Source organism: Bombina bombina, chromosome 2, assembly GCF_027579735.1.
Source record: "Bombina bombina isolate aBomBom1 chromosome 2, aBomBom1.pri, whole genome shotgun sequence".
Classification (NCBI taxonomy): domain Eukaryota; kingdom Metazoa; phylum Chordata; class Amphibia; order Anura; family Bombinatoridae; genus Bombina; species Bombina bombina.
In genome coordinates, this window is record NC_069500.1 from 237,108,479 (window position 1) to 237,134,845 (window position 26,367).

General features: G+C 36.1%; 1 protein-coding gene across 1 annotated transcript in view; it reads right to left on the minus strand.

Moving 5' to 3' along the window:
- KIAA0825 (KIAA0825 ortholog) overlaps window positions 1-26,367 on the minus strand; it is a 1,109,509-nt gene that overhangs the window by 846,623 nt on the left and 236,519 nt on the right. Inside the window, exons 8-9 of the mRNA XM_053701492.1 lie at window positions 23,932-24,188; window positions 16,101-16,251 (exon numbers count right to left, since the gene is read on the minus strand). Coding sequence (XP_053557467.1) covers window positions 16,101-16,251; window positions 23,932-24,188 — 408 coding nt within the window. The remainder of the gene's footprint in view (window positions 1-16,100; window positions 16,252-23,931; window positions 24,189-26,367) is intronic.

The following is a 26,367-nucleotide window of genomic DNA, read 5'->3' on the forward strand; positions in this document are numbered from 1 at the left end:
TCCGATGTCCTGATCCAAGCCCAAGCGGGGGGCTGAAGAGGTCCATGATCCAGCTGAAGTCTTCATCCAAGCGGGAGCTGAAGAGGTCCATGATCCGGATGAAGTCTTCATCCAAGCGGGAGCTGAAGAGGTCCATGATCCGGATGAAGTCTTCTATCAACGGCATCTTCAATCTTCTTTCTTCGGGAACCATCATCTTCCATCCGACGCGGAACATCCTCTTCTCCCGACGCCTACTAGCCGAATGAAGGTTCCTTTAAGGGACGTCATCCAAGATGGCGTCCCTCGAATTCCGATTGGCTGATAGGATTCTATCAACCAATCGGAATTAAGGTAGGAAAATTCTGATTGGCTGATGGAATTAGCCAATCAGAATCAAGTTCAATCCGATTGGCTGATCCGATCAGCCAATAAGATTGAGCTCGCATTCTATTGGCTGTTCCGATCAGCCAATAGAATGCAAGCTCAATCTGATTGGCTGATCGGATCAGCCAATCGGATTGAACTTGATTCTGATTGGCTGATTCCATCAGCCAATCAGAATATTCCTACCTTAATTCCGATTGGCTGATCCTATCAGCCAATCGGAATTCGAGGGACGCCATCTTGGATGACGTCCCTTAAAGGAACCGTCATTCTTCAGTTGGACGTCGCCGGATGAAGATGGGTTCGCGTTGGAGGTCTTCAGGATGGAGCCGGTCCTCATCGGATGAAGATAGAAGATGCCGCTTGGAAGATGATGGTTGCCGGTCCGGATCTACTCTTCTTCCCGGATAGGATGAAGACTTTGGAGCCTCTTCTGGACCTCTTCAGCCACCGGATGATGGATCGCCAGCCCCCGCTTGGGTTGGATGAAGATTTTGGAGCCAGGACGGATCGGTGATACCTGGTGAGGTGAAGACAAGGTAGGATGATCTTCAGGGGCTTAGTGTTAGGTTTATTTAAGGGGGGTTTGGGTTAGATTAGGGGTATGTGAGTGGTGGGTTGTAATGTTGGGGGGGGTATTGTATGTTTTTTTTTTTTTACAGGAAAAAGAGCTGAACTTCTTGGGGCATGCCCCGCAAAGGGCCCTGTTCAGTGCTGGTAAGGAAAAAGAGCTTTGAACTTTAGTAATTTAGAATAGGGTAGGGCATTTTTTATTTTGGGGGTCTTTGTTATTTTATTAGGGGGCTTAGAGTAGGTATAATTAGTTTAAAATTGTTGTAATATTTTTCTTATGTTTGTAAATATTTTTTTATTTTTTGTAACTTAGTTCTTTTTTATTTTTTGTACTTTAGTTAGTTTATTTCATTGTAGTTATTTGTACATATTGTATTTAATTAATTTATTGATAGTGTAGTGTTAGGTTTAATTGTAGGTAATTGTAGGTATTTTATTTAATTAATTTAATGATAGTATAGTGTTAGGTTTAATTGTAACTTAGGTTAGGATTTATTTTACAGGTAATTTTGTAATTATTTTAACTAGGTAACTATTAAATAGTTCTTAACTATTTAATAGCTATTGTACATGGTTAAAATAATTACAAAGTTGCCTGTAAAATAAATATTAATCCTAAAATACCTACAATGTAATTATAATTTATATTGTAGCTATATTAGGATTTATTTTACAGGTAAGTATTTAGTTTTAAATAGGAATAATTTATTTAATAAGAGTTAATTAATTTCGTTAGATTAAAATTATATTTAACTTAGGGGGGTGTTAGTGTTAGGGTTAGACTTAGATTTAGGGGTTAATACATTTATTAGAATAGCGGTGAGCTCCGGTCGGCAGATTTGGGGTTAATGTTTGAAGTTAGGTGTCGGCGATGTTAGGGAGGGCAGATTAGGGGTTAATACTATTTATTATAGGGTTAGTGATGCGGATTAGGGGTTAATAACTTTATTATAGTAGCGGTGCGGTCCGGTCGGCAGATTAGGGGTTAATAAGTGTAGGCAGGTGGAGGAGACGTTGTGGGGGGCAGATTAGGGGTTAATAAATATAATATAGGGGTCGGCGGTGTTCGGGGCAGCAGATTAGGGGTACACAGCTATAATGTAGGTGGCGGCGCTTTGAGGTCGGCAGATTAGGGGTTAATTATTGTAGGTAGTTGGCGGCGACGTTGTGGGGGGCAGATTAGGGGTTAATAAATATAATACAGGGGTCGGCGGTGTTAGGGGCAGCAGATTAGGGGTACATAAGTATAACGTAGGTGGCGGTCGGCAGATTGGGGGTTAAAGAAAATTAATCGAGTGGCGGCGATGTGGGGGGACCTCGGTTTAGGGGTACATAGGTAGTTTATGGGTGTTAGTGTACTTTAGAGTACAGTAGTTAAGAACTTTATGAACCGGCGTTAGCCCAGAAAGCTCTTAACTACTGACTTTTTTCTGCGGCTGGAGTTTTGTCGTTAGATTTCTAACGCTCACTTCAGACACGACTCTAAATACCGGAGTTAGAAAGATCCCATTGAAAAGATAAAATACGCAAATGACGTAAGGGGATCTGCGGTATGGAAAAGTTGCGGCTGAAAAGTGAGCGTTAGACCCTTTTTTGAGTGACTCCAAATACCGGAGTTAGCCTAAAACCAGCGTTAGGAGCCTCTAACGCTGGTTTTCACGGCTAACGCCAAACTCCAAATCTAGGCCTTAGTATATTGCAAAATTCAGCATCTACAAAAATTTCCTCTAAAGAATCTAACTTTAAAGTTCTGTAAGATTGTGTTAGGAATTTAAACATGCAGAGTAAAATGTTTAAACAGACATAGGCATGGAAAATATTGTTTACAGTAAATAGTAAATGCATGAACATCAGTAAATAATAGTATAGGACATATAATGTCTTCAATGCTACCTAAACACAAATGTTTGCATATAAAGAAACAATATGTGAACTGATGTATGTAACATATTTACTGTGACTGTGTTAGGAATTTAAACATGCAGAGTAAAATGTTTAAACCGACATAGGCATGGAAAATATTGTGTACAGTAAATAATAGTATAGGACATATAATGTCTTCAATGCTACCTAGACACAAATGTTTGCATATAAAGAAACAATATGTGAACTGATGTACATGCAGTAGACATATCCAACCTATTAAAAATTGTATGTAACATATTTTCCTGTACACACATATAAACGGATATCCAATGAGGAATTAAATGTAGGAAGACATATATATATATATATATATATATATATATATATATACATATACACACACATAAGTACATATGACAAAACATTATGTTCTAGATTGGAGCGCAAATTGTGCTGGTATTACATGTTAAGCGCAATGCGAACATGACCTCAGTTATCACTTCACTTGTAAGCCCAATGTGCATGAATTACAAAAAAGAAGCATATACTTTTATATATATATATATATATATATATATATATATATATATATATATATATATATATATATATATATATATATATATCATACAGGAATATATGTATTTATCAATTATAAAAAGCATATACAGATTCTCATATTAGTAAATACCAAAAATGAGTATATGACAATACATTGAAGACATTACTGCAAATGAATAATATGAACTGAAATAAAATATAAACCTATCTGCATAACAATACAGTAAATGAAAGCAATATAATGCTATAACTCTATAGTGCAATAGCATTCCCTTAAAGGGATAGTAAACAATTTTTTTCTTTAATGATTCAGATAGAGCATGCAATTTTAAGCGACTTTCTAATTTACTCCTAATATCAATTTTTAATTGTTCTCTTGGTATCTTTATTTGAAAAAGTAGGAATGTAAGCTAAGGAGCCGTCCAATTTTTAGTTCAGCACTCTGGCTAGCACTTGTGATTGGTGGCTACATTTAGCCACCCAATAAGCAAGACCAACCTAGGTTCTAAACCAAAAATGGGCCGGCTCCTAAGCTTTTTCAAATAAAGATACCAAGAGAAGGAAGAAAAATTGATAGTAGGAGTAAATTAGAAAGTTGCTTAAAATTGAATGTTCTATCGGAATCATGAAAATTTAATTTTGACTTTACTGTCCCTTTAATCACTTAAAAATAAACAGTATATTATATATACTTATATATAAGGTATGCAGGAATCTGCAAAATAGTCACAAAAGTGTGTCAAGAAGAGAAACAGGGTAAGCCCCTGGCTATATTGTACCTGTGACAGAGTACCTACAAATAGCCTCTGGTTTGTGTGTGTGCTAAGGTAAAGCACTTACCTGCAAAAGCACCCATCCACTGGCTTACCTGGCATGCAGCTGCAGCAGTATCCAGTAGAGGGTCCATCCAGTAGAGATATGGGTATTGGGAATCTTGTAGGAAATACCATAATCCCACAGTAGAAAGCTGCAAGTCCCTGTGACATCGGAGGGCAGTTGATGTTTGTTTGAAAGTGAGAGAGCAGCAAAACGCTTTAAAAACCTGAAGCCTTGAAAATAATTTTCATGACAGGAAGTACTACAACAGTACTATTCAATAGACACTTGTCGATAAACAAACAAGAAGCAGCCAAACCAGTACTGAAATATATCATTAAAAGTTATGGAAATAGGAGTAAATTGTAGATCCAAAAAGGGAGGCAAAGGACAAGACCCTGCGACTGATTACAGAGTGTTTATGAAAAATTTCCCATGAGGTGAAACAAAGAATCATAAACCATACCCCAAATACATCCCTCTGATAAGCACTGTACTCTGAGGGGAAACCAGGCCTCAATATGGACTGAAAACCCCTTTCTCTGAAGAATCAAACGCACATTTTCATTCTTCAACCACCTCCAGCGGAGGCAAAGTAAAGACTGTGGTGTGTGTGAGATGGGAGGGGTTTTAGGCTCTTTGCTTCCTAGTAGTAGAGAAGGGTAATTCCTATTAATAATGGATCGTTGACTCATCACCTATATGAAAGTTATTACACACTCAGGGCTAGATGACGATTGTGCGTTAAAAGAATAGTCTAGTCAAAATTAAACTTTCATGGTTCAGATAGAGCATTTTAAACAACTTTCTAATTTACTCTTATTATCAATTTTGTAGGGTTAGAAGCCAGCCCATTTTTGGTTCAGCACCTGGTTAGCGCTTGCTGATTGGTGGCTACATTTAGACAACAATCAGAAAGTGCTACTCAGGTGCTTAACCAAAGATACCAAGAGAATGAAGAAAATTTGATAATAGGAGTAAATTAGAAAGTTGCTTAAAATTGCCTGCTCTATCTGAATCATGCAAGTTTAATTTTGACTAGACTATTCCTTTAACTCCGCTAGAAGAAAGATATTTGTGTGTGTCGTGTTGGGTGCGTATTACAAGTTGAAAGTAAAAAATATTTTGCATGAGTGCTAACCCAAAGCACACAAAAAGCTGAACTTGTAATATTGTGTATTACAAGTTAAAAGTATTACAAGTTGAAAGTAAAAAATATTTTGCATGAGCACTAACCCAAAGCACACAAAAAGCTGAACTTGTAATATCATGAATGTGTTAACTTCATCAGAGCGTGAAAAGTGGGAAAAACATAATTTATGTAAGAACTTACCTGATAAATTCATTTCTTTCATATTAGCAAGAGTCCATGAGCTAGTGAAGTATGGGATATACATTCCTACCAGGAGGGGAAAAGTTTCCCAAACCTTAAAATGCCTATAAATACACCCCTCACCACACCCACAATTCAGTTTAACGAATAGCCAAGAAGTGGGGTGATAAAAAAGGAGCGAAAGCATAAAAAAAATAAGGAATTGGAATAATTGTGCTTTATACAAAAAATCATAACCACCACAAAAAAGGGTGGGCCTCATGGACTCTTGCTAATATGAAAGAAATGAATTTATCAGGTAAGTTCTTACATAAATTATGTTTTCTTTCATGTAATTAGCAAGAATCCATGAGCTAGTGACGTATGGGATAATAAATACCCAAGATGTGGAACTTCCACGCAAGAGTCACTAGAGAGGGAGGGATAAAATAAAGACAGCCAATTCCGCTGAAAAATTAATCCACTACCCAAATCAAAAAAGTTTCAATTTTTATAATGAAAAAAACTGAAAATATAAGCAGAAGAATCAAACTGAAACAGCTGCCTGAAGTACCATTCTACCAAAACTGCTTCTAAAGAAGAGAAAACATCAAAATGGTAGAACATAGTAAAAGTATGCAAAGAAGACCAAGTCATTGCTTTGCAAATCTGATCAACAGAAGCTTCATTCTTAAAAAGCCCAGTAAGTAGAAACTTACCTAGTAGAATGAGCCATAATCCTCCGAGGCGGGAATCCACCCGACTCCAAATAAGCATGATGAATCAAAAGTTTAAGCAAGATGCCAAATAAATGGCAGAAGCCTTTTGACCTTCCTAACACCAGAAAAGATAACAAATAGACTAAAAGACTATCTGAAATCTGAATAGCTTCAACATAAGATTTCAAAACTCTTACCATATCCAAAGAATGTAAGAATCTTACCAAAGAAGTCTTAGTAAAAGACAATAATTCCTCCCTAATGTTGATAGAAATCACAACTTTAGGTAAAAATTGAAATGAGGATAGCAAAAACCACCTTATCCTGATGAAAAAAATCAGAAAAAGGAGACTCACAAGAAAGAACAGATAATTAAAAATTGTTCTAGCTGAAGAGATGTCTAAAAAGAACAATACTTTCCATGAAAGTAAATGTCTAAAGAAAACATATGCTCAAATAGAAGAGCCTGTAAAGCCTTTAGAACCAAATTAAAACTCCAAGGAGGAGAAATTGGCTTAATGACAGGTTTGATAAGAACCAAAGCCTGAAAAAAATAATGAATAACAGGAAGGAACACTGCCTTACCCTGATGAAAAATCAGAAAAGGAGATCTGCAAGAAAGAGCAGAAAACTCAGAAACTCTTCTAGCAGAAGAGATAACCAAAAGGAACAATACTTTCCAAGAAAGTAATTTTAATGTCCAGAGAACGCAAAGGTTCAAACGGAGGAGCCTGTAAAGCCCTCAGTACCAAATTGAGACTCCAAGGAGGAGATATTGACTTAATGACAGGCTTGATACAAACCAAAGCCTGCACAAAACAATGAATATCAGAATGAATAGCAATCTTTCTGTGAAAAAGAACAGAAAGAGTAGAGATTTGTCCTTTCAAATAACTTGCAGACAAAACCAACCTGAAAAATTGTAAAATTCTAGGAATTCTAAAAGAAAGCCAAAAGAATTTATGAGAAGAACAAAAAGAAATGAAAGTCTTCCAAACTCGATAATAAATCTTTCTAGAGACAGATTTACAAACCTGTAACATAGTATTAATCATTGAGTCAGAGAAACCTCTATGACTAAGAATCAAACGTTCAATCTCCATATCTTCAAATTAAATGATTTGAGATCCTGATGGAAAAATGGGCCTTGAGATAAAAGGCCTGGTCTTAACGGAAATGTCCAAGGTTGGCAACTGGCCATCCAAATGAGTTCCGCATAGCAAAACCTGTGAGGCCATGCTGGAACCACCAGCAGTACAAACGAACGCTCCATTAGAATTTTTTGAAGAACTAGAGGCGGAAGATATAGACAGAATGATAATTCCAAGGAAGTGTCAAAGCATATGCTACTTCCGCCTGAGGATCCCCGGACCTGAAATAGGCCCCTGGGAAATTCCTTGTTAAGACGAGAGGCCAACAGATCTATTACTGGAAGCCCTCACATCTGAAAAATTGAAAAACATATCTGGGTAAAGACCATTCTCACGGATGTAAAGCTTGATTAACAGAGATAATCCGCTTCCCAACGTCTATACCTGGGAAAAGGACCCAAGAATTTAGATAGGAGCTGGATTTAGCCTAAGCAAATATCCGAGATACTTTGTCACAGTCTAAAGACTGATAGTCACACCCTGATGATTGACATACACCACAGATGTGATAATGTCTGAAAAAAACAATAAACGTCTCTTCTTCAAAAGAAACCAACTGAAGAACTCTGGGAATGCACGGAGTTCCAAAATATCAAATGGTAATCTCGCCTCCTGAGATTTCTAAACCCCTTGTGCTGACAGAGAACCTCAGACAGCCTCCCAACCTAAAAGACTCGCATCTATAGAGATCATGGTCCAGGTTGAAAGAATCGAAGAGACCTGTAGAACTAAATGATGGTTGGTGATCTTAACCACCGAATCAAAGATAGATAAACATAGAATTCGAAGATTTAAAAAGTGAAATCCTAGAATCCCTGCACCATTATGCAGCATAAAAAACTGGAAAGGTTTTTTATGAAAATGAGCAAAGGAAAATGAATCCAATGCTGCAGCCATAAGACCTAAATTTCCATGCATATATAGCAACTGAAGGAAATAATAGAGACTGAAGGTACCGACAGACGGAACCCAATAAGAAAAAAATCACTTATCTGTTAGAGACAAAGACAGTGACACAATCTATTTGGAAACCTAAAAAAGGTGACCCTTGTGTGAGGAATCAAGAGCTTTTAATAAAAAGATCCTCTAACCCTGTCTTGAAAAAACAAAATTGAATCATATGAGATTCCGTAGTCTCAGAAAATAAAAATAATCTGAATGAAAACAGAAATGAAGATATGCATCTATTGTATCTAATGAAAACAAATAATGCCATCACTGTCCAAAAAAGGTCAGAATAGACCATATAAATACCAATCTAAAAGATGGTACATTTATATAATAAAAAGATTTTCTATCTTTGGAACAATGAATAGTTTGAATAAAACCCCAAAACCCAGATCCTAAAAATGGAACTGGAATAAATACCCCAGAAGATTCCAGATCTGAGCAGCGCTTGATCCTCAACAGGTGATCAACCACACTTCAACATTACCCAAAATATATGGGACTGAAACACCTTAAGGAAAGTGTTAGCCTTACTGGAATAGCTGGAATATAATAGAGAGAAAAAGACTTCTCACAGACGGTGTTACTTCAAATTTTATTTTGTACCCAAAATCTAAGAATTTTGGACCGAATAGAACCAAAAAAACTTCTAAATAAAAACATGTTACTTGAGTAAGAATTTAGAATTTTGTTCTTTAGTAAGAACAACCAAACTAAAATAAGCTTAAAGTTTTAGTCTAAGAACTTAATCTTGAAGCCCAGAGTAACAGTTAATAATTGAATCCAATATGAAACAAATAATTGATTATCTTGGAAAAAAAGAAATAAGGATTTTATAGAAATCACAAAATTTCTTCTAGCTAAAAACAGCTAAAGTCATAGATTAAACCTCATTTGTGAAAATATTCAATAAAATTGAAGAAACAAATAAAATTATTAGCATGTTAATCCAGTTAAGGGACCAGAACACATCGGACTTGCATAAACAAAAATGCAAAACAACAAGACAAATGCAACAGCACCCAGTCTGAACCTCAAATGAGCAGTAGACTTTGTCCCTTAACAATGCTAAATAATACATAATCTGATACTTGATCTTTAAAGTAAACAGAAAAAATGGAGCAAAAGCAACATCATCCAAATAAATTACAGGTCCAAGAAAAAGTACCTGAAAATAAAAAAATTTCCTTAAATAGGATACAACCATTTAAAAAGAAAATAAATACTATTTTGCTATAGAAACAATAGCATAATTTAGCAGGAGTAGAGATAGCCCCATTAAATTGGAGAACCCTCAAAATTGAATTTAACTGCCGGCAAAGAATATAATTTAAAACCTTTGAAGAAAATTGTCAGCCTATTCCATTCCCTAGAATGAAGGAATGGAAAAAAACCTCTGAAGACACAGAAGATAAAATAAATGGAAAAAAACCTCAGAAGACACAGAAGATAAAATAAGCAGAAATAAAATGTTAGCTTGTTTTGAAAAAGAACTAGTTACCTCAATATCCAAAATAATCAACACCTTTTCAACAGAAAACAAATGTACTGTAATAAAAAATAAAAAAGTAGATTTGTTAGTGTCAATATCTGATGAAGAAAAGTTCTGAAAGAGAAAAAACATCATCAGAGAAGGATAATTCAGTATGTTGTTGGTCATTTGAAACTTCATAAAAAAGAAGTTTGAAAAAGACCTAAAAATTTTTTAATAGAAGGCGCAAAGTCAGACAAAGCCTTAACCTAGAATCAGAAAAATATTCTTATAAATTTTCTAAGTATATCTTGTACATAAGATGTAAAAAGAAAAGCAATACATAAAGCATAAATACTAATGGATTCTGCATGTAAAAGTTTATCATGATAACTTATTACAAACCATAGCTAAAGATAAAGATTCATAACATTTAAAATAAATGAACTTAGCTTTGGTAGGACTTCTTAGTCAACAGGAATCCCTCAGTATGTTCTGATCCAGGAATAATTTATGGAAAATCTTGCAATATGTAATAGAAAAAAACAACATATAAAGCAAAATTAACAAATTCCTTAAATGACAGTTTCAGGAATGGGGAAAAATGCAAAACAAACAAGCCTCTAGCAACCAGAAGCAACAAAAAAGTGAGACTTAAATAATGTGAAAAACAGTGGCGCCAAGTATAGCGCCCACATTTTTTGGCGCCAAGTATGACGCCCACATTTTTTGGCGCCAAGTATGACGCCCACATCTTTTGGCGCCAAGTATGACGCTCACACTTTTTGGCGCAAAAAACGTCTGTAACACACATGCGTCAAAAATGACGCAACCACTTGTAAACTTCCGGCGTCAACTATGGCGCCGGAAATGACAAAATTTTGCGCCAAAAAAGTTCGCGCAAGAATGACGCAATAAATTGAAGCATTTTCTGCCCCCGCGAGCCTTACAGCCCGCAAGGAAAAAAGTCAATTACAAAATTTCTTTAAGGTAAGAAAAAAATATTTCATTCATATGCATTTTCCCAAATAATGAAACTGACAGTCTGAAAGAAGGAATACTGATTATCCTGAATCATGGCAAATATAAGTTTAAAGACATATATTTAGAACTTTACGTATAAAGTGCCCAACCATAGCTTAGAGTGTCACAAAAAATAAGACTTACTTACCCCAGGACACTCATCTACATATAGCAGATTAGCCAAACCAGTACTGAAACGAGAATCAGTAGAGGTAATGGTATATAAGAGTATATCGTCGATCTGAAAAGGGAGGTAAGAGATGAATCTCTACGACCGATAACAGAGAACCTATGAAATAGACCCCGTAGAAGGAGACCATTGAATTCAAATAGGCAATACTCTCTTCACATCCCTCTGACATTCACTGCTGTGAAGCACATATCAACGTAGAATCTAGCACAAACTTACTTCACCACCTCCACGGGAGGCAAAGTTTGTAAAACTGAATTGTGGGTGTGGTGAGGGGTGTATTTATAGGCATTTTAAGGTTTGGGAAACTTTGCCCCTCCTGGTAGGAATGTATATCCCATACGTCACAAGCTCATGGACTCTTGCTAATTACATGAAAGAAAAAGCAGCCAACAAGTCGCACAAACCCGATTGTGTTTTCTCAAGACTGGAAAAAAGCCAGGAGTCGTCACAGATTGAAGCTGGGGGGCTTAGTGGAGCAACCTGGGGAGGTGTACCTAGTGCAGCAGATTGTGCAGGTCCCATTAGAGCTATGCACTCTGTGAGGATACTTACTATAAGCCGAGAGCTGTACTGGCTAAAATGGCTCATTCTGATAATGTTGGGAGCACTGCTTTGACTGTTTATCGTGGTGGTCCAGAGGACCTTGCACTGCATTCAAGTGATGGCTTCCAATATTCTGGACTGGATAGTCTTCCTCCATATTCTGTGACTGAAGATTCGCAAGCAAGGTATAAACAGATTGCACTCCAAGATCAGTCTTACTATTCATTTTCATCCTACAGTCTTAGAGGGTGTCCTCACTCTTTAATAATAAAAGATTAAAAAGGACTTGGATAAGAATTTGCAGTCCTAAGGGCTTCTGTTTAGAGTGGAACATCTTTGAATGTGAATCCACAGCTAGGTTTGGCAGTTTGCTTTATTTTATTATTAGAAGTCAAATTAGAGGCTCAGTTCCAGATGGTCTAATAATGATTTTTATTTTTAGTTTTAATTAGATTAGTAATATATTGACATTGTACACTGAGAAATGTGTTTTATTTAAAATATATAATTAGAGGTTTCAGTAATTTCGCTCATGATATTAGTTCTGCATCATGTAAATGCCAAATAAGATATACCATGCAAATGCGGATATACCATCTTTTTGTTGCTACATGGAGATTGCAATAATCACTACTATTACACAAAGGTATTAAGTTATTAACAATAAGTTGTGACAAGTACATGATACCAGATAACAATATATATGTGAAATCTTGATATCAGATACCAATATATAGGTGAGATTATGATCACACTATTGATACTTGTGAAATCACAACCACACATCTAACTATTTTATTATTGGTCACAGAGGTCATAATCACATATCAGACTATTTTTTGACCAGTTAGAGATGTTTAACTCACAGCAACACTTGATTGTTGGAAGACAAAGTATATATATATGTAAAATTACGATTACGCAATCGATATTAAACATCTATACATATGTGAGAATCACATATTTGACTACCTTTTTATTGGTGACAAACGTTTGCTCATAGCTACACTCAAATGCTGGAATACCAAGTATAAAATATGGTGATAACACTAATGACTAATTATTGATGATGTGTATATAATAAGGAAAGATACATTGAGATTTCTCTCGTTTTCAAGTATGTCCTGGGTACATATGAAAGTGATATAAGGACAGATAGCCACTAATTCAGGGACACTCCAAAACACTTTATAATAATATTTTTGTACCCAACTTTTAAAGAGAACCAATAAAGGTTTTTTATTTTATTTTCCTGCCTCATAGGTGAGTGGGTGTACACTATTCCTTAGAGATTGCAGTGCAAGCCTCCTAACTATTCTAATTTCTCCCAAATTAGAATAAAGTGGTGGATAGAAAGTGGTGTGTTGTTAGGGGCGCCCCAAAAGGCTGACTGAGAATGTGACTCTACTAAGAGTGTTGGAAATAAAATTAATATAAAAACTTTTTGATAAACTTTTTATAAAAAACTTTTTATGTGCGAGTTCTAAACCTAGGTTGGAATACGAATCTGAAGATCGGAGAATATTTAACTAACGGACCCAATGTTCACTCAAATTGTAATTACCAAATAAAGGGTGTAATACCATAGATAGAAATAATAAAATGTTTATTCTATACATAAAATGAAAATGTGAAATACAGAAAATGTTTTGTCAAGCGGCTAATTACTAAAATTGTTAAAAAATATATTTAAAAATAGACACCGGTGTCCCCAGCTTTTAAATATTCAGTTATTTAAAGCTTTGCTTAAAAAAACATATGTATACATTAAATGATTCAGGCTTTCTAAATTTTCTACTACTAGCCAAGTATTACATGCATAGAGTAAATTATAAGCACTTCTGATGTATTACACAATGCTCAATATCTCAGTATATATGTTTGTATCTTTCGTTGATTATAAATTTTACATTAGTCCATAAATTATGACTTTTTCCTTCAAACTGTTAGAAATTAATATAAAATGTCAAATGTCCAGATTTGTATCGTAGTGTGTTTGTATACAATGATTACGATCTGTTCAATTGTATCATTAAATGAGCAGTTGATTCGAGATGTACTTTTTTATAATCCAGGTGGTGGTTATGTTGTGGCTTTAATAGTAAGTACACAAATAATATCAACAGCTCTGAAGCCGAAGAAACAACAGTGAGTATCTATTAAAGCCACAACATAACCACCACCTGGATTATAAAAAACAGAATTTATGCTTACCTGATAAATTACTTTCTCCAACGGTGTGTCCGGTCCACGGCGTCATCCTTACTTGTGGGAATATCTCTTCCCCAACAGGAAATGGCAAAGAGTCCCAGCAAAGCTGGCCATATAGTCCCTCCTAGGCTCCGCCCACCCCAGTCATTCGACCGACGGACAGGAGGAAATATATAGGAGAAACCATATGGTACCGTGGTGACTGTAGTTAGAGAAAATAATTCATCAGACCTGATTAAAAAACCCGGGCGGGCCGTGGACCGGACACACCGTTGGAGAAAGTAATTTATCAGGTAAGCATAAATTCTGTTTTCTCCAACATTGGTGTGTCCGGTCCACGGCGTCCTCCTTACTTGTGGGAACCAATACCAAAGCTTTAGGACACGGATGAAGGGAGGGAGCAAATCAGGTTACCTAAACGGAAGGCACCATGGCTTGCAAAACCTTTCTCCCAAAAATAGCCTCCGAAGAAGCAAAAGTATCAAATTTGTAAAATTTGGCAAAAGTGTGGAGTGAAGACCAAGTCGCTGCCTTACATATCTGGTCAACAGAAGCCTCGTTCTTGAAGGCCCATGTGGAAGCCACAGCCCTAGTGGAGTGAGCTGTGATTCTTTCAGGAGGCTGCCGTCTGGCAGTCTCATAAGCCAATCGGATGATGCTTTTAAGCCATTTAAACACCAAAAAACTCTTGGAGATGTTGCCTGTGCAACGGCAAAGAGAATGACTGGGGTGGGCGGAGCCTAGGAGGGACTATATGGCCAACTTTGCTGGGACTCTTTGCCATTTCCTGTTGGGGAAGAGATATTCCCACAAGTAAGGATGACGCCGTGGACCGGACACACCAATGTTGGAGAAAAGTACATCTCGAATCAACTGCTCATTTAATGATACAATTGAACAGATCGTAATCATTGTATACAAACACACTACGATACAAATCTGGACATTTGACATTTTATATTCATTTCTAACAGTTTGAAGGAAAAAGTCATAATTTATGGACTAATGTAAAATTTATAATCAACGAAAGATACAAACATATATACTGAGATATTGAGCATTGTGTAATACATCAGAAGTGCTTATAATTTACTCTATGCATGTAATACTTGGCTAGTAGTAGAAAATTTAGAAAGCCTGAATCATTTAATGTATACATATGTTTTTTTAAGCAAAGCTTTAAATAACTGAATATTTAAAAGCTGGGGACACCGGTGTCTATTTTTTAATATATTTTTTAACAATTTTAGTAATTAGCCGCTTGACAAAACATTTTCTGTATTTCACATTTTCATTTTATGTATAGAATAAACATTTTATTATTTCTATCTATGGTATTACACCCTTTATTTGGTAATTACAATTTGAGTGAACATTGGGTCCGTTAGTTAAATATTCTCCGATCTTCAGATTCGTATTCCAACCTAGGTTTAGAACTCGCACATAAAAAGTTTTTATATTAATTTTATTTCCAACACTCTTAGAGTCACATTCTCAGTCAGCCTTTTGGGGCGCCCCTAACAACACACCACTTTCTATAGAGTGCTGAAAGAGCATTTTCTTTCTTTTGGAACCTTTTTCCAAAACTCTTTTTCTCTAGATGATCCTCTTCTGGTCAGCCCTCACTGTGAGACATTTCTATTAAAAGAAGATGGGCAGTACTCTAAGCAAGGCATGCTCCCATCCCTACCATATATTCTAGTTTCACAGCTCTAGATCTGCCACCATCTACTAAAAAATGGAGTTTACATTTAGCTTAGAAAACAATGTAGGAAAATAATAAAAATAAACATAATAATAAATATGCTATTTAAAAATATGTTGCTTGCTGTAATTTTAAAAAATGATGTTGTTACAAATCCCAGACAGAGGAAGACTTATTAGACCCCAGATTCATTAGGTACACTGGTTAAGGAATGATTATATACACAAATATTCGCCTATATATTTATATAGCTATACAATTATTTACAAAGGGAAACAGTATTTTGCAATAATGTTTCCCATTGTCCTCAGCCATTTGTAAGAACCTACAAAAGATAAATAAATGCAAGAATTTAAGTACACACTAATGTTTGGGAGAATTAACAAAAAATTTAGCTTTTCTTACACTGGTTTCTCTAAAAACACAATTATTTATACAGACTTCCCAAACTAGAATTTGTTTATACAACCAAGAAATAAAAGTATTATTGTTATATGCTCTGTAAGCCTAACAAACAAAATTGTATTTATTCTGGAAGTGAATTGGTTGAACCACAAAAGAAATATGGTTTCTATTATCTAAAAGGAAAGTACATAAAATATAGCAGTGAACAAGGAAAAAATGGCATTCCTAATCTCGCACCTCATAAAATGTCTTGTTGTCATCCCAGTAGTGACTCTCAGAATCCTGGAAAATACTTGTAGCACAAACACTGACGCAGTAATTTATAACTTGAAGCTGGATATTTCTGATAAATTCCTGATATCTCTGGACAGATGCTAGAAACAGAGGCCTATAGTGAAAAATGATCAAAAGAGAAGAGTTTAAGTGTCTATGAGGTATGATATAACAATACACAGAAATACAAGTGGCTTTGATTATATTATATAAAACATTTCCAATGAACTGTAAATCAGCACTACCAAATAAATGGTTCTTATTTCTTTGAACTATAATTTCAGTTTCCAGAGTAGTAGTAGTCTATAAATGCATCCAAGTATGGCAGTCAAAAGATATCAATTATGGTTAAAAAAAAATCTAAACACTAATGACACTTTATAATAAATGGTTTTAAAATATAATTTTCTGCTACTGATGTACTCTTGCATGTGTCTGGGATTTAATTGTTATTAAACATACTTTACAAAATAGGAAACATTCTTCAGTTCTGCTCATAAATGTTCCGATTTCACCATGTGATATCAAATACATTGATTTAATTTACTCAATTACAGATAAATTCCCTTAACTTTATGTTTGGACTGTTGCTTCTTAACAGGGAAATACTGGATTTTGTTTTGTCTCCCACCCTTAGATGTGATGCTGTGTTCTTCCACAATGACATGTACCATGGCAAAATTCTAAATCTAAATGTAATAACTGAGACTTTATTAAGTAGTTCTCAGAAAACAGCCTAATACTGCAGTAGGCCCAATAATAACTTTCTAAAAATTGTAAAATTCTAATAGGAAATTGATGGTATTACATTATATTGGACCACAGAACCTGATGAAAGTGGTGATTACTACCAGTTAAAGGGATATGAAAGTAAACATTTAATTTGCATGATTCAGATAGAGCATGTATTTTAAGACACTTTTAAATTCACTTCTATTTTCAAATGTGCTTCATTTTCTTAGTATCCCTTGATGAAAAAGAATATGCACATATCCTACACTAGTAGGAGCTCGCTGCTGATTGGTGCCTGCACACATTTGTCTCTTGTTATTGGGTTCATTTAGCTGCGAGTAGTTTAATGTTGTTCCTTCAGCAAACGATAACAAGAAAATGAAGCAAATTTGATAATAGACGTGCATTGGAAAGTTGTTTAAAATGGTATGTTCTATCCAAATTATGAAAAAAAAATTGGGGTTTCCTGTCCCTTTAAAATTAAAGGTGCACGCTCCTGAGCCTATCTTAGTATACTATCATGGAAAGGAGGCAAGTTTTAACAAAGGATCTAAAAAAAATTGAACAACTGATAAATTGTCAAATTATTATTTTTTTAAAAATTGTGCTCTGAGTCGTGAAAGTTTAATTTTAACTTTGAAAACTTTTTTTTCTCTGATCAATGGTCTAAACTCAAAAATAGTTTGTGTTTTCAAAAAAAAAAAAATGCATGTGTCACACTCTGATATTACATTGCCTGATATGTTACTGCCTAAATAACTAAACATAAGAAAAACTAATAAGGACAGTAAAAAAATAAACAAATTTGCTCAATTCTGGGTTAATTAGAAAGAAAAGACAATGTAATAAACTAACCCTTTAATAGCAGAAATCTTAGTGACGTGGGACAAATTGCCTGTATCCTTCCCTATCTACAGATCCATCCCCACTAACTCCACTATTAGGTAATACAGCTTTCATTTATCCCAGGGGTGGGCAAATATCGGCCTTCCAGATGTTATAGACTACAATCACCAATGTTCCCAAACCTCAAATGCTTAGTGGTGAATCCCTTAAAACATTCACTGACATCAAAGATACTTATTCTCACTCTTTCACTTTTTGTTTATTATATTTTTACTTACATCATTTGCTTGTCATCCACCTCAATCGGAGGAATATGATTAGACCACAAACTCCATATGAAATTGTATGTTGTAAACAAATACAAACTAGAGGTACAATCTCTCGGCTAGATTACGAGTTGTGCGTTAGGCTTAAAAAGCAGCGTTAGCCGGTACTAATGTTGCTTTTTAACGCCCGCTGGTATTACGAGTCTTGCAGGTACAGGTGTACCGCTCACTTTTTTGGCCAGACTTGGAAATACCGCAAATCCACTTACGTAAATTGCGTATCCTCTTTTTTCAAAGGGACTTGCATAGCGCCGGTATTACGAGTCTGCCAAAAAGTGAGCGGTAGACCCTCTCCTGTCAAGGCTGGTACTGCATTTAAAAGTCAGTAGTTAAGAGTTATACACTACAACGCCGTAGCATAAAACTCTTAACTAAAGTGCTAAAAAGTACACTAACACCCATAAATTACCTATTAACCCCTAAACCGAGGCCCTCCCGCATTGCAAACACTAAAATAAAATTTTGAACCCATAATCTGCCGAACTGGACATTGCCGCCACTATAATAAATATATTAACCCCTAAACCGCTGCACTCCCGCCTCGCAAACATTAGTTAAATATTATTAACCCCTAATCTGCCGTCCCCAACATCGCCAACACCTACCTACATTTATTAACCCCTAATCTGCTGCCCCCAACGTCGCCGCCACTATACTAAAGTTATTAACCCCTAAATCCAAGTCTAACCATAACCCCCCCTAACTTAAATATAATTAAAAGAAATAATCTAAATAAAAATTACTATCATTAACTAAATTATTCCTATTTAAAACTAAATACTTACCTGTAAAATAAACCCTAAGCTAGATACAATATAACTAATAGTTACATTGTATCTAGCTTAGGGTTTATTTTTATGTTACAGGCAAGTTTGTATTTATTTTAACTAGGTAGAATAGTTACTAAATAGTTATTAACTACTTACTAAATACCTAGCTAAAATAAAGACAAATTTACCTGTAAAATAAAACCTAACCTAAGTTACACTAACACCTAACACTACACTATAATTAAATTATTTCCCTAAATTAAATACAATTAAATATAATTAAATAAAATTAGCTAAACTACAAAAAAAAACCACTAAATTACAGAAAATAATAAACAAATTACAAGATTTTTAAACTAATTACACCTAATCTAATCCCCCTAACAAAATAAAAAAGCCCTCCAAAATAAAAAAAAAGCCCTACCCTACACTAAATTACAAATAGCCCTTAAAAGGGCCTTTGGCGGGGCATTGCCCCGAAGTAATCAGCTTTTTTCCTGTAAAAAAATTACAAATCCCCCTGCCCAACATTAAAACCCACCACCAACACAACCAACTCTACTCTAAAACCCACCCAATACCCCCTTAAAAAAATCTAACACTAACCCCTTGAAGATCACCCTACCATGAGACGTCTTCACCCAACCGTGCAGAAGTGGTCCTCCAGACGGGAAGAAGTCTTCATCCAAGTCGGGCGAAGTGGTCCTCCAGACGGGCAGAAGTCTTCATCCAGACGACATCTTCTATCTTCATCCATCAGGCGCGGAGCGAGTCCATCTTCAAGACATCCGACGTGGAGCATCCTCTTCATCTGACGGCTAACACTGAATGAAGGTTCCATTAAATGACGTCATCCAAGATGGCGTCCCTTCAATTCCGATTGGCTGATAGAATTCTGTCAGCCAATCGGAATTAAGGTAGAAAAAATCCTATTGGCTGATCCAATCAGCCAATAGGATTAAGCTGGCATTCTATTGGCTGTTCCAATCAGCCAATAGAATGCCAGCTCAATCCTATTGGCTGATTGCATCAGCCAATAGGATTTTTTCTACCTTAATTCCGATTGGCTGATAGAATTCTATCAGCCAATCGGAATTGAAGGGACGCCATCTTGGATGATGTCATTTAAAGGAACCTTCATTCAGTGTTAGCCGTCAGATGAAGAGGATGCTCCATGTCGGATGTCTTGAAGATGGACCCGCTCCGCGCCGGATGCATGGAGATAGAAGATGCCGTCTGGATGAAGACTTCTGCCCGTCTGGAGGACCACTTCATCTGGCTTGGATGAAGACTTCTCCCGGCTTCGTTGAGGACTTCGGCCCGGTTGAATGAAGACTTCTCCCGGCTTCGTTGAGGACTTCGGTCCGGTTGGATGAAGACTTCTCCCAGAAAGGTGATCTTCAAGGGGTTAGTGTTAGCTTTTTTTAAGGGGGTATTGGGTGGGTTTTAGAGTAGGGTTGGTTGTGTGGGTAGTGGTTTTTAATGTTGGGGGGGAGATTTGTAAAAAAAAATTTACAGGTTAAAAAGCTGATTACTTTGGGGCAATGCCCCACCAAAGGCCCTTTTAAGGGCTATTTATAATTTAGTGTAGGGTAGAGCTTTTTTTATTTTGGGGGGCTTTTTATTTTGTTGGGGGGATTAGAATAGGTGCAATTAGTTTAAAAATCTTGTAATTTGTTTATTATTTTCTGTAATTTAGTGTTTTGTTTTGTTTGTACTTGTACTAGCTAATTTAATTTAATTGTATTTAATTTAGGGAAATAATTTAATTATAGTGTAGTGTTAGGTGTTAGTGTAACTTAGGTTAGGTTTTATTTTACAGGTAAATTTGTCTTTATTTTAGCTAGGTATTTATTAAATAGTTAATAACTATTTAGTAACTATTCTACCTAGTTAAAAAATATACAAACTTGCCTGTAAAATAAAAATAAACCCTAAGATTGATACAATGTAACTATTAGTTATATTGTAGCTAGCTTAGGGTTTATTTTACAGGTAAGTATTTAGTTTTAAATAGGAATAATTTAGTTAATGATAGTAATTTTTATTTATATTTATTTAAATTATATTTAAGCTAGGGGGGTTAGGGTTATACTTCGGTTTAGGGGTTAATAAATTTAGAATAGTGGCGGCAACGCTGGGGCAACATATTAGGAGTTAATAAATATAATGTAGGTGTCGGCGATGTCGGGGATGGCAGATTAGGGGTTAATAAGTGTAAGATTAGGGGTGTTTAGACTCTGGGTTCATTTTAGGGTGTTAGGTGTAAACATACATTTTATTTCCCCATAGGAATCAATGGGGCTGCGTTAGGAGCTAAACACTGCTTTTTTGCAGGTGTTAGACTTTTTTTCAGCCGGCTCCCCCCATTGATTCCTATGGGGAAATCGTGCATGAGCATGTTACACCAGCTCACCGCTAACGTAAGCAGCGCTGGTATTGGAGTGAGATGTGGAGCAAAATTTTTCTCTACACTCACTTTTTGTTTGTTAACGCCAGGTTTGTAAAAACCTGTAATACCAGCGCTGTCTGTAAGTGAGCGGTGAGCATAAACTGCTTGTTAGCACTGCATAGCCTCTAACACAAAACTCGTAATCTAGGCGTCTGTTTCTTATAAAATTGTATCTTGCAGACAGAACTGAATCTACCCATCTCTAAAGATTAGTGGAATATATGTTTTTCTTTCTACTAAGAAATCTTCCATGTTACCTTACTCCAGCCCAGCTTCCCTCTATTTCTTCCTCCATTCTGGGGGAGTGTTGGAGACAATGTGGGGAGGAGGGATCCGTCAGTCATATCTAATGGGATTTTGAGGTAATCAAGCTCTACTGGAGCAAGGTGATCAATAGAATAATGCTTTTATAATCTTTCTTCTGTACTACCAACCTTCTATACCTTGCATATATAATCTAGCTTGCACTAAACATCTTATGACCTTTGCTGGAAACAGGAAACATGTCCCTCCATTCTTGAATGGAAACGTTTCATTATGTTAAGGCAGACAAATCTGAATTTGTTCTCAACTTGGAGTTTTATTCGAATAGGCCTCACTAATGGTTTGATGGTAATGACCTCACTGCTGGTATACTTACCTTACAGGACCCATCTAGTCTTTGTCTCTAGGCTCTAGTGTTTAACACTTTTCCCTTTCCCCCTTTATTATGGTTATGTTGTTGTATATACCAATTTCAAGCTATTATGCACCTGTTAATATGTTGGCATTTGTTGTAAACCGATAAAAAAAATTACTGCACTAAAAGAAAAAATAATTGAAAAAAATTCTACATTAGAAACTTGACCTGTATCAGTATTTCAGATCAACTATGTGTCCTAAAATTGCAACAACGTTGCAATATAATGTCACTCTTCATATAATTTTGTGATTTTCTATTTTGCAGAACTGGAAATGCACACTGCATTATTCTCAAGGCTAAGCTTATTACTATATGTCTTTCCCTAATTGCCTACTGCAGATAACTATTGTGCAGTTTATACTAACATAATGACTGTGGCTATCAATGGCTTATGCTTCACTAAACAAGGCAAGTGGAACAAAGATGTTTAGAATTGGTTGACATGTTATACTATAATGAGACAAAAATGTCCCTTAAGGCCGGATATCATGTTGTCATTACTAAAAAGTAAAGCTCCCTCTAATAGTTCATAAGCTGAACATCACAAAAAATGTCTGTACAACAATATGAAAAGTGTGCTCAAATGTACACAATATGAAGTGAGTGCAGTTAAATAACCCTTTCAAAAGGAGGAAATAATATCACTAAATGTCACACATAGATGACAATATTGACTTTTATTTTAAAGTTTACTAAGGTGATCTTGTGCAATCCTACAAAAACATCTCTCTTGTTTCAAATGACAGGTTATATGTAAGAGTAGAGATAGGGATTCAGTTAGGGTCCCCTCATATAAAACAACCGGAACCTTATCATTTACTCCCTACACAACAAGAAATTGGGGACCTCAGACCATGGCCTCTATTTATCAAAGGTCTTGCGGACCTGATCCGACAGTGCGGATCAGGTCCGCAAGACCTCGCTAAATGCGGAGAGCAATACACTCTCCGCATTTAACATTGCGCCAGCAGCTCACAAGAGCTGCTGGTGCAACACCGCCCCTGCTGGGAGCAGCAGGGAGGTGTCAATCAACCCGATCGTACTCGATCGGGTTGATTTCCGGCGATTCCTGTCCGCCTGCTCAGAGCAGGTGGACAGGGTTATGGAGCAGCGGTCTTTAGACCGCTGCTTCATAACTTGCGTTTCTGGCGAGTCTGAAGACTCACCAGAAACACGGGCCGTCAAGCTCCGTACAGAGCTTGATAAATATGGGCCCATGTCTCATCTTACTTCATTTTAAAAATACTTTATTCTTCATATTTTGGAAATTCCTTATTATACTTGAAGTTTTTAATATCATCACTCTATCCCCTTCCCTCCTTAGAGCTAAATGTATCAAAGTAATGGAGTATTTTCTTGTACGGCTTATGATTTAGACAATGTATTACTTGAGTAGAGTTTTTAACAGTTTCTATTTCATTTATATCCTTTTGGAGATACCGAATCCAAACTATACACAATATTCAAGATGAGGCCTAACTAGTTATCAATATAGTGACCTTATTTTTCTACTGCCTAACTCTTTCTGTAACTATAACCAAGCAACCTACTGGCCTTAATTGCTGCACCACTGCACTGATCAATAAACTTAAAATTGTCTGAACTTAAAATTCCAAAGTCCTATTACATCTTTCTTACTGTTAGTGAAGTAATCTATAGGCCCAATGAACTAAAGCTCACCGGTCTTGTCAGTACTGTGAGATCCCTCAATAAAAGGCACATTTAAGCATAAGAGCTGTTTATCTCCCTATGTAGGGCTCTAAATGTGAAAGAGATAAACCTCCATTACAACGCAAAAAAAAAATCCATAACGTTTTGCGAGAATATACCGGATGCCTATGGATTTTTTGTTCACTGGGACCTATATTTAAAAAAAAAATAGTTTAATGCTATTATGCACTATAAAAGAATGAGAATGATGTTGTTAAGCATCACATTTAGTATTGTGATATATAAAACACTCTAATTCTTATAACCGTATACTTACTCCTTACACATTTTCTCATTATAAAAGGTAAAATGTTGAAGAACAAAGACAGATGTGGAGAGAATAGCAAACAGATTTTGCAATGGAGCTGTGGATGGGACATGGCTGCTCCACTCTTCCATAATTGTCTGAACTGATGCAGCCATTTTGCAGAAAGCTTCCACAAAGCAAGTTCTTATTTCTTGTAGTTGATTTTCTCTGCATGCCAGTGCCAATGGAAACAGCACATCAAACTCTTCAATTATGCTGAAACAAAACTGGTGACAAAACAAGAAGTGATTTTAATACAAGTTATGTAAGGTAGCTGTCAACATTAAGGAAACACAATCTAATACTACAGATAAATCTATGACAAGTATAATATGGTAAAAAGAAACAATCAGTGAAGCAACGAAAGATACTTCTCTATCCGTAAGACAGCTGTCTCCCCCAGTTTCATCCACAGCTGTGTAGAATGACAAATCTAGTAGATGGAGGCGCAAGTTTTGAAGGTACTCAGATAAATATCTTTCAAACTTCAAACTTTAACCCCTTTGCTACAAGGAATTTTAGTGACAAACTTGCCAAAAATACCAGAACATTTTTTTAAAATGTTGCTATCACTCCATTTAATAGAACACAAAGTAAGGTATGTGTGACACACACACACCAAAGCAGCGCAATAAACCTGAAAGTTACCAATTAAATATCATATGTTAAAAATAAATAGCAATACCTGACAAAAATATGTATAGATTCACAAATTTAAAAATAACAACACAAAGTCCAAAAATATAAATACAAAGAATGTTCTTTATACTTATTCTGGAAATATATTAATAATTGAAATGAAGCAAAAGACTCCAGCAGCTCCTCTGGAACAGGTGATTCCACAGACCTTGATTGCAAACACGTTTTTTTCTCTGAAAGTAGACGGACTCAAATGCAGAGTAACAACAATTTAATAATACATACGACAAATGGCCACTCACAAGATAAAAAAGTAAAATCAGCATATATATGATAAAACCATAGACTTATCGTCTCATGCCGGCATCCTTCTGTGTTAAGGAGATGTCAGAATAAGCGTGTCCCTCCACTGCCTTCCAAGTGTGGCCAAGTTCAGGTATGTTTTGAAGGTACTCAGATAAATATCTTTCAAACTTCAAACTTTAACCCCTTTGCTACAAGGAATTTTAGTGACAAACTTGCCAAAAATACCAGAACATTTTTTTAAAATGTTGCTATCACTCCATTTAAACACAAATAGAGCCTTTTTCATTTACCTATCAAAAACAGAATTTATGTTTACCTGATAAATTTCTTTCTCCAACGGTGTGTCCGGTCCACGGCGTCATCCTTACTTGTGGGATATTCTCTTCCCCAACAGGAAATGGCAAAGAGCCCAGCAAAGCTGGTCACATGATCCCTCCTAGGCTCCGCCTACCCCAGTCATTCGACCGACGTTAAGGAGGAATAATAGCATAGGAGAAACCATATGGTACCGTGGTGACTGTAGTTAAAGAAAATAAATTATCAGACCTGATTAAAAAACCAGGGCGGGCCGTGGACCGGACACACCGTTGGAGAAAGAAATTTATCAGGTAAACATAAATTCTGTTTTCTCCAACATAGGTGTGTCCGGTCCACGGCGTCATCCTTACTTGTGGGAACCAATACCAAAGCTTTAGGACACGGATGAAGGGAGGGAGCAAATCAGGTCACCTAAATGGAAGGCACCACGGCTTGCAAAACCTTTCTCCCAAAAATAGCCTCAGAAGAAGCAAAAGTATCAAACTTGTAAAATTTGGTAAAAGTGTGCAGTGAAGACCAAGTCGCTGCCCTACATATCTGATCAACAGAAGCCTCGTTCTTGAAGGCCCATGTGGAAGCCACAGCCCTAGTGGAATGAGCCGTGATTCTTTCGGGAGGCTGCCGTCCGGCAGTCTCGTAAGCCAATCTGATGATGCTTTTAATCCAAAAAGAGAGAGAGGTAGAAGTTGCTTTTTGACCTCTCCTTTTACCTGAATAAACAACAAACAGGGAAGATGTTTGTCTAAAATCCTTTGTAGCATCTAAATAGAATTTTAGAGCGCGAACAACATCCAAATTGTGCAACAAGCGTTCCTTCTTTGAAACTGGTTTCGGACACAGAGAAGGTACGATAATCTCCTGGTTAATGTTTTTGTTAGAAACAACTTTTGGAAGAAACCCAGGTTTAGTACGTAAAACCACCTTATCTGCATGGAACACCAGATAAGGAGGAGAACACTGCAGAGCAGATAATTCTGAAACTCTTCTAGCAGAAGAAATTGCAACTAAAAACAAAACTTTCCAAGATAATAACTTAATATCAACGGAATGTAAGGGTTCAAACGGAACCCCCTGAAGAACTGAAAGAACTAAATTGAGACTCCAAGGAGGAGTCAAAGGTTTGTAAACAGGCTTGATTCTAAC